Here is a 9,979-nt window from a genome sequence, read left to right on the forward strand (position 1 = left end):
ACTATTAGTTTAAAAATCAAGTAAGAACTTGGACGCTGTTTACTAGATGTATTTTGTTGATCCGTTTGTCATCCCGTAAATTTTATTTATTTAATATGTGGAATACCGTAAATAAAATTTGTAGGATGGCGGTTTACCGGATCTGCAAGAGACAGATAAAAACAGACATGATGGAGCAAAATGGGTCCTGTTAGAGTTGCTCTTACAGTGTACTGCACGTCAGTAAGTTGAAGGACTACTTTTTCCGAATAAAAAAGGTTATTGGTGTGATTTTCTCAAAACCAGCGTGACATCGGCACAATTATCGAACGAGTTGACCTCCGCATCGCAAGTATTCTCTCTGTTCTCCAAGTCACCCCAATTCCTCTCTAGAACCCTAGAATCGCCAATTGCTACCGCGAGATCCCTGCTGGGGTCTCACAGAGCCGGAGGGTGGAGCCTTAGATCTCGACTGCACCGGCGCTGCTCCTCCCTCCCGTGGGCCGGGGTGCAGTAAGCCACCTCGCCGGGGGACGATGCAGAGCGCGACGCGGCTGACTCTGCTGCTGTGCGCGGCGTGGGTAGCCGCGCTGCTCTACGGCGAGATGGGCGCCTACTGGGCCGCCCACCTCTCCTGCTCCTGGCCATCCGCATCCTCTTCCTCCCCATCGCCGGTCAGTAATAAATGCCGTCGATTGGGTCTGGACATTCAGTTGCTTTTTTGAGAGTCTGGATTGGGACGGGGTAAAAGCATCTCTAGCAGCTTGGAGCCCTCCCAATCCTGACCAAAATGCTAATTCGACCTTCATCTCGCCCAAGTCATGCTAGGCAGTGAAACTTCCATTTCTACTGCTCATTATTTGACACTAGCCCAAGTTTGCAGCTTTACCTTATTATCGTATTCCGTTTATTGTGCAGAGTAACCATGTCAAGGTTGCCGTCATTGCTGATCCACAGGTCAGTTTCCCTTCTAACATTACATCATGTAATTGTGCCGATAAACCCAAAGTAGTACATAGTACAAAATATCTTCCAGTATATGTTGCTCCCTTCTGAAAGGTTTTCCCTTGTAGCTTATGGACAGCACCTCCCTTGGTCTACCACGAAGCTCAGTTGCACTGCAAGCTGCAGAGTTCTTCACAGATTTGAACATGAGAAGATCCTTCCAGTCTGTGATATTGCCGTTCAAGCCTGATGTCGTCTTATTTCTCGGTGACTATTTTGATGGGGGCGCACATATATTGGATGAAGAGTAAGGCACGGGTGCTGAATTCTTTTTTGCCTTTTAAATGTTGCAACAAGTTTGCTTTTTCAACATTCCATCTGATGCCAGCTGGTCGCTCCGTACCTTGTTGGTTAGAAACCACAATTGTTTGTTTGTATGTGCTTTAGAGAATGATGGTGTTATATGAACTGGTATGACTGAATATGCAATAAGATATATCAACAGGGAAAATAATTTCCAAGACACCTTAATTGTCCTATATCTGTGATAATCATATTTCATCTCAAGTGTCTCATAAATGAATAAATAGAAACTTCCAGTCCTCGTTCTCTGCATTCAGATTCATTGTTTTTACCACTTTACCTTGCCGGAATGATGACATACGAGATAGAGTTGGGGTAGCACCGATTGAAGAGAACCATGAGTTGGTTGCGAGATCTTATGGGTTTCACCTCTAGCCTACCCTAACTTGTTTGGGACAATGTTGCCATTGTGGTTTACAAGTTATGCCATATCTCCCACAAAATCATCAAAGGGTTCTAGGTTCCACTTTATCTACCCGCAAAAAAAAGGTTCCACTTTATTTATTTATTTATTTCCTAATTTATGTTGAAAACTTTCCAGGTGGCAGGATTCTCTATTCCGATTTAAGCATATATTCAGCATGAGCGAACAGAGGACAAGTCCCCATGTCCCAATCTACTATCTTTCAGGAAATCATGATATCGGTTACTCAGCATTTCACTCAGTTCATCCTGAGGTGATTGACTATCATTGACTACTTCTCGTGACTTCCATTTGTATATTTACATTTTTCTCAAATCTCGAGTGATTGTTCCCTTTATGAAAATATTGTTTCCACGGATGAGTTGCTTGCCATCGCCAGCTAATAATTCTTTGCCTTGTTCGCGGATTCAATTCTCTAACGCGAGAATTCCAACCTTTTTCCCCAAGCTGCTGAATGGAAGTTTTGATGCGCTGCATATGTCCTAAAATTATTGAGGGATGCCCTCTTTCCCATCTCGTAGTCCACTTAATTGTCTTTACTACGGGGTGCAGCTACGTCATATATTATCTTCAGTTTGGTGCTTCCTTGGGCTGTAGTGGCCACCCGCTAGCAGCTCAAGGATGAGCTGCATGCCAAGGAGGGGTGTGATGTTATGTACGGAAGTACATGCCCCACCATGGAAGCTTCCATTTATGGGATGCGATCCCCAATCTCCATGTTAGGTAGTCTATCTGTAAAACTAGGAAGGTATCTCTTAGCTCTGGCCTTAATCTAATTGGAGATAAGATCTATGATTTGTTACTTAGATTGGATTGCTAGCCCCCTACATAAGGAGGACCCCATAAATGAGGAATAAAGCAAGCAAGAATTAGAAGAATAGTTATTCTATCTCCCCTCCAGGGATGAGAGCCTCTCCCTAGCCGTAGTACACAACGGAAATAAATTAAACCAATCATGTATTGAATCTGTTTTGTATCGGGGATTGGCAAAGTAAGTCCATGTTGTTTGTTTTTTACTTTTGGAGATATATGCAGATTTGTATTTTGGTGACAGTGCTACAGAGCATAAACAACAGCTTTAATAGAGAGTCTTAGATCGCTGCTTTGAACAAGGAAAATAATCATGCAACCGTGAAGAATTTTAGCTATTTCACGGTGCATGTGTGTGATTACAAGTATCCACAACATTGTGATTTTGTGTAATGTACTCAGTTTATCGTTGCATGGTTATGATGTTCTTTTACCGGATGGTCCTGTAAGAAGTTTATGGCCGTGCACTGACATATCAGTTATCAACCTCTAGATAAAGCTAGCCCACCTCAAGATGAAGATTATTTTCACACTGTTCCTCATTTTTTGGTTACCCACACCCTCAGACATGGTGCAACCTCTTGCTCTCAGTGATTTTTGGCATGAATTTGCACTCTCATCAAGGACATAGCCAATGATCAGTAAATTTTTTTTTTGCTAAGTGTTGTGAGCTTCTTGTATTGGATCATCATTTTTTAGTACTTGCTCTTGGTGGGTTTCTGGTCTTGTTGAATGGGTGTTCATAACATGCCATTGCACCCTATTCATGTTTGTCCTCTCTGCTCTTAGTGTCTTTATTGTATAGTTACTTAAAGGCATGTGCATTTTATTTTATTTTTTGCTTTTTTTAACTTGCAATTATTTGTCAAATTTGGATTTACTGTCCACATCCATAACTGGAACTACATAGATAAACATATTTGATATAGATACATTTGACCTGATGTAGTAGCTTGACGAGCTTCAAGAAATGCTATGAGCATACTTTTCAAAACACTCAGGCTGCCTCGTTTGACTTGGAATTATTTCTCAAATTTAGGTTTACAGACAACATGTTTTGACTGAAATTACAGATAAACATATTTTGTATACAAGAGTTTCCACCTGATATAGTTATGAAGAAGCTTGGCAAGCTTCAAGAAATACCAATTGGAAAGTCTGGCAAAGACGCATGTATTTTGCAACTCAGCCTACCCGCTAACCTGCGATGATCTGAAAATGCAAGTGTGCTCTGAAGCTGGACGTTTTTTCTTTGTGACTTAAGTGATTGTCTAACACCAGAGACATCCTCATCTGAAGGAACATCAACATTTTTGTAGACACTTCTTGCATCGTTCACAATAACACATTTCTGAGTGCTCATTAAACATCCGAGATGTACTCATCCAACGGAAACATCAACGTGTTGAAAGACTCTTTCTGCGCTATTAGCAACAATGGCACGCATGAAACGTGAGTTCACCTATTCTTTGATTGCCTTTCAGCCTTGCCTGTGAGCATAAGCTTGACTTATAGTGGGTGGCAAGTACAATTCTGAGTAGAAAATGATCCATGGACGTTTTTCAAACCGACCTTCATGGATATTTTCATCATGTCAAACATGGCACATTTGGAAACAATGGAACGCTCAAACTTTTGACAATGTCCCTAGCCTTAGTCTTGGGCTCATCTCTATTAAAAAGAAGTCCCTTTTTTTTATCTTTTAGATTTAAGTAGTAGTATATGAATTTTCTTTGAAACTGCACTGATTCTCTTTCATAACCTTTGATTTGCCTAGATTGCTGGCTTGTAAATAGTTGTCTGTACATTCCTGGTCTCTGTCTCTTGTAAATGTTGTTTCTATATTAATATGTTATATCTCGGGCCTACAGTTTTTCCTCAAATTTATATAGTAACATTACTGTGACTGCATAGAATATATGAGAACATAAATTGTTGGTATACTACAACTTACAAGTTTGCTATTCTTTTCTTGCAGGTTATCAGTCGATACGAAAAAGAATTTGGACCAAGAAACTTCCATTTTTTGTCTGGGAAGGTGGACTTTGTTGTTGTTGATGCTCAAACTCTTGATGGTATGCTACAACGCCTCCAAAGTTTTATATTGTATGTGCTACAGTGAACTGCACTACAAAGGAATCCTACATCAGTAGCGCAATAGAATCCAGATTTTGGTTCTTGAATAAGAGTAATTTGTTTTGTGTAGTTTCCTTTCATGCTTCTGCTTTGTATAGCTAAAAAACTGTTAGTATCTGTTCAGGAGGAGCCAAACAGAGCAAAGAAAGATCCTCTTCTTGGGAGTTCATCAAAACGCTATCATCTGGTATGGCACTCAATAGATGATTATGCATAGTGTTGCAGTTACTATCAGAGAATTGACTACTTTTACATCTTCTTTAAGGTAATGAATCAAATCCAAAAATTCTACTAACGCACATTCCCCTGTACCGACCTGACAATACTCCGTGTGGCCCACATCGTTCTTCACCTGCTATTAATCAGGTATGTTCTCTCAAAGTGTTTTTCCTCTGCTAATTAAAAGTAAAAATGATTTTTTCAATACCTTCCCTATGCTTTTTGTTCATATACAATGAAGGTAAGTCTGTCATATGTAGCATCAGCGCCCCAGTCTATCCACTAATTTATTCTGCAAGTTGCAACACGTTTGTGTTTGAATTTCTGCAAGCAATTCGACCAACCACATATTTTTCTAGCTGATTGATTCTATTCTCTTACATTTCCAGAGGATATATAGCGCTGCTATGGACCAAGGAATCAAGTATGTCCTTCCTCAAGTATTGTTGTTTCCTGCTTTTGACTACCATAGCATGTAAACATTGTGATAATTTGACTGGTAAACTTAAGAATCATTGAACTCTCTGTCTGGTATATGTCACTGAACTCTCTCAAGTATTAGTTTGTTCTGGGAACTCCTTGTCGATATTCTTCTTGGTAAAAGATTTGCTAATGTGATTAGCCGTGCACCCAAAGTTCTTTCAAAATTTCTTGGTTGAGTGTTGCCCTATGTGTTCTCTTGAAAATCACTTCTGGTTAAACCAGTCCAAATCGCTGCCTAACCGAAGTTTCTCCATATGTCAACATAGGGCAAAGCCATATACAATTAACGTAAGTTTTTTCTGCAGGTATCAGAATTATCTAAGTAAACAGACTTCCGATCTTTTGCTAGGGCTGCTGAAGCCGGTAAGCTTCTTTTGCAATTTCTGGAGATTTGAGTCACATCTGAAAATATCTTGACTGGTCTTCAGACTCTTGTGCTCTCAGGGCATGACCACGACCAGTGCACAGTTGTCCACTCCACTCCTTTTGGGCCAGTAACGGAGGTAACAAAATTTTTAAGTTATCTTGTTGCTGCATGTTCCATGTGTTGCATCTAATGGTGCTGTTAATGCCACAGCACACCCTTGGGACAATTAGTTGGCAGCAGGGAAATCTGTATCCATCTTTTATGCTGCTATCTGCTGGGCCCCGAAATTCTACTGATTCTAGTCAGGAGGTTCTGACGAATCTTTGCTTCCTGCCTAAACAAACTCATATCTATATCTGGTAATGCTTCTAGCAGGCGCCTGCTGATTCTTTTGCTTATATTGCAGGAGATGTACAACCGAATTGTCTGACAAGTTTGTTTGTGTCTGCTGTTTCTGCAGGTATATCTTTCAGTTTGTGGTTACCGTCCTTCTGCTGATGTTTTGGCCAACAAATGGTCTAAGCTCTCTTCCCTACGTGAACACATTTGTGAGCTTTATGAGTTCGGCGGGTGCTGACCTGTTTCCAAGAAGCAAAGAAAAAGATGATGCGGAAGATGGCGAATATGAAATGGTTTGGGATGCAGAGGGATCCATGCACCTGGTTAAAAAAGCGGTGGCAAGGCCCCCCATCACTAACTCAGACTCCAAAACTACAGGACGGTATGTGTGTATTTTTGTTTTGGTTAATGCTTTCAGGTACTTTGTTGAACGGAAACTTGCCTGGTGCTTCTACTAATAATAACTGAAAGATCTCTAATATTCATGGCAGAGGAAATGTTGTGGCAAGGCCAACTGCGAGAAAGCACCAACCTGAACCTGATTCATCATCTGTTCATGTTGAGATGGGATCTGAAACGGCGCCAGAAGATGGAGGGAAGGCGCCTCGCCCGAGCAAATGGAAAATAAGGACGGTCCTCCAGAGGCTGTTCCGCGTCGTTCAGTCGGTTGCCATTATTGCCGTGCTGAATGTTCCTCTATATATGATGCTTCTGTTTAAGGATTGGGTTGACCGTTGAGAGTAGCTTCTCAAAGCCTAGCTCTATAATTGCTACTGTATTTAGTAGACTGTTATACGCCGGATCTGCTCTTGCAAAGCCGATATGAAGCACCGAAATGTGCATCAGATAATTGATCATTGCCACTCTGTGCATCATGTTTTTGTTGTGTTCCTGAACCCTATGGCAGCACACCAAGTCGAATTCAGGAGAGCCTCTGTCTGCTTCACATGTTCAGGTTTACCCATCGGCAACCAGCGACATAGCGTTTGGATTGAACTCGTTCCGATGCTTCTTTTTGTCAGCCTTGCCAGCGATTGCATGCACCGAATGTTTCTTGGCGTCTTGCTTGGTAGTGACATTCCCTTCTGGTTGGGAGACAACTTGTTCATAGGAAAGATATTTTGTGCAAGGATGTTCGGAAGATCAACATTTTACATGGCGGCTACAGATTCTTTCAGAAAATAATCGTTTCCGAACAGAACATTGTAGTATCATTTTTCTAGAGGACTTATCTTGTAAATTATATGGCCCACCATTCTCGCGAGCTATGTACATACGCTTCTGAAATGGCGTTAATTTCCATTCTAATAAAGGAGTTGAAGTATTTCATGCGCACTCTTAAGTCTCAACTATGTATGTTTTAAAAGTGTCGAAGTATTTCCAGTGCACTCTCATTTTATTCTTGTATCATCTTATACTTGTTACACTGATGGAATGGTTTGTATATTCATTCTTAAATTATCGTTCTTTCTCACGAAATGAGTTACCGACATAAAATGATCCGTTTTGCACCTTTTAATTCGTTCTCTTATTTTCATTTGGTCTATTTTATTTCAGAACATCATTTGACTTTGGTCCATATGAGTATGAGTATCTTCTCAACGAGACGCCTAATTTACGGGCCGGGCCTGGAGGACTCCATGTCTGGCCATTTTGTTCCTTCTACTCCACCGTCGCTTCGTCCTCGTCCCTGCACGTCTCTCTCGCCCTCCGAGTTCCCTCGGGGTCCAGGCGCCGGTGAGGTGGCGCTGCTCTCCACCATGGCGGTGCCGGGCGTGTCGTCGCGCCGCCTTTCCTGGACCGGGATGTCGAGGCGCATCCCGGCAGGGCAGAAATAGCGGACGCTGCAGGTGAAGTAGTAGAACTTGGCCTCGCTGAGCAGGACGAAAGTAGTGCCGCGGCGAGTACCGCCGCCGGGGTAGCGGTGGATAGGGTTTCCAGTGTCGCACACGTCGAACCCGCGTTTGTCCACCTCCACCACGTCCAACTTCTTGTCCGGGTGATAGAACGCTTGGCACGATGACACGAATTGAGTCAGCCGGAGAAACCACGGGAGAAAAAGAAAAGAAACGTCGAATCCTTGTACGTACCGAGGTAGTCGCCCTTGTAGAAGGGCCCATTGAGCTTGGCCCAGCCGGAGAAGTTATGGCGGGGCATCCAATCGATGTAGACCCTGCGCTCAGCCATCACCGTCGTCGCCGCGCACGCGGCCAGCGCTGCCGCCAGCAACAGCGCGGTCTGCCGGCAGCCCATCACTCCCTCCTCCGACTCAGAGAGCGGCCTCCAAACGAAACGTGCTGAGCGGAGCGAGAATGGGTTATGGTTGTGGCTGTGGCTGCTGTCTTAAAATGGAGGGTGGGATGCGTCGAACGAGGACGCGTGTGGCGTGCTTTCTGTGGCTTCTACACCTGCATACATAAAGATCATATACTAGCAGATATAAACCAAAAGCAATCTATCTATCCACAAGATAGATTGCTTTTGGTTGCCGATCTATCCACAAGATAGACTGCTTTTGGTTGAATATATGGCTATTCCTCCGCCGTTTGATTGATTACACAACATATCATCCATGTTGTAGATAGATTGCACAACAAAACGATTTAGATGTTATTGGTTAAATATATGACTGTTTCTCCACGGCTTGATTAGTTTATTTAATGCAGTTGCGTGCCTGCTGGCTAGCACCGCTTTGACTATGAACATGTAATGGCATCTTCAAACCCCACAAATTTCCTCTCGCATCCGTCCTTAAACAGGGGGACCGGTCACTAGTAGAAAACAGGGCTATGGTCCAGGCCGGCTCAGCCCATTAGTCCCGGTTCAGTGTAGAACCGGGACCAATGTGGGCATTGGTCCCGGTTCGTGAGCCCAGGGGGCCGGCCGGGCCACGTGGGCCATTGGTCCCAGTTCGTCTGGACCTTTTGGTCCCGGTTGGTGGGACGAACCGGGACCAATGGGCCTCGCTCCTGGCCCACCACCATTGGTCCCGGTTGGTGGCTTGAACCGGGACCAAAGGCTCCCCTTTAGTCCCGGTTCATGCCACCAACCGGAACCAATGAGGTGCCTATATATACCCCCTCGCGCAAGAGCAGAGCACAGTGCTCTGTTTTTTCTGGCCGAGGGGGAGAGGGCTTTGTGGTGCTCTAGCTCACCTCCTATGAACATGAGGTGTTCGATGGAATGCCCGAGCCACACTACTTAAGCTTTCTCCTCCCGAAGCTCGACCTTCAAGCTCCATTTTCCTCGAGATTTGTACACTTCTATTAATTTGGACACTTAATTTTATATAATGCACGCACAGATGAACCGGCGATGGATGTACGGTGACAGACACACCCGCGAGTACATTAAGGGCGTGCATGAGTTTCTCGATGCGGTTGAGGCAAACAAGCAGAATGGTTTTATGTGTTGTTCATGCACTGAATGTGGGAATACGAGGTCTTACTCTAACCGGAAAATCCTTCACTCCCACCTGCTTTACAAGGGTTTCATGCCACACTATAATGTTTGGACGAGGCACGGAGAAATAGGGGTTATGATGGAAGACGGCGAAGAAGAAGAGTACGATGACAACTATGTGCCCCCTGAATACGGTGATGCTGCAACGGGGGGAGCTGGTGAAGATCAAGAGGAACCAGACGATGTGCCCAATGATGCTGTCATGGGTGAAGCTGCTGAAGATCAAGAGGAACCAGACGATGTGCCCGATGATGATGATCTCCGCCGGGTCATTGTCGATGCAAGGACGCAATGCATTAGTCAAAAGGAGAAGCTGAAGTTCGATCGCATGTTAGAGGATCACAAAAAAGGGTTATACCCCAATTGCGAAGATGGCAACACAAAGCTCGGTACCGTACTGGAATTGCTGCAGTGGAAGGCAGAGAATGCTGTGGCTGACAAAGGATTTGAGA

At 43.7% G+C, this 9,979-nt stretch overlaps 2 protein-coding genes across 2 annotated transcripts; one reads left to right on the top strand and one right to left on the bottom strand.

Annotated features, from left to right (window-relative positions):
• The first annotated feature begins 281 nt into the window (after positions 1–281).
• Positions 282–6,940, top strand: LOC123105087 (uncharacterized protein C630.12). Its single transcript, XM_044527068.1, has 13 exons — positions 282–653; positions 898–936; positions 1,053–1,231; positions 1,829–1,964; positions 4,500–4,596; positions 4,782–4,844; positions 4,923–5,023; positions 5,266–5,300; positions 5,665–5,722; positions 5,788–5,862; positions 5,937–6,085; positions 6,187–6,447; positions 6,557–6,940. The coding sequence occupies exons 1-13, from the start codon at positions 516–518 to the stop codon at positions 6,801–6,803; spliced, it is 1,578 nt and encodes a 525-aa protein (XP_044383003.1). The 5' UTR covers positions 282–515; the 3' UTR covers positions 6,804–6,940.
• A 625-nt stretch (positions 6,941–7,565) lies between these two features.
• Positions 7,566–8,440, bottom strand: LOC123107855 (early nodulin-like protein 1). The gene is made up of 2 exons (XM_044529760.1): positions 8,156–8,440; positions 7,566–8,075 (listed from the first exon to the last, which is right to left on the bottom strand). Exons 1-2 carry the CDS (start codon positions 8,316–8,318, stop codon positions 7,681–7,683), a joined length of 558 nt encoding a protein of 185 aa, XP_044385695.1. The 5' UTR covers positions 8,319–8,440; the 3' UTR covers positions 7,566–7,680.
• Between the last annotated feature and the right edge of the window lie 1,539 nt (positions 8,441–9,979).

The sequence above is a fragment of the Triticum aestivum genome, chromosome 5A (genome assembly GCF_018294505.1).
Source record: "Triticum aestivum cultivar Chinese Spring chromosome 5A, IWGSC CS RefSeq v2.1, whole genome shotgun sequence".
NCBI lineage: Eukaryota > Viridiplantae > Streptophyta > Magnoliopsida > Poales > Poaceae > Triticum > Triticum aestivum.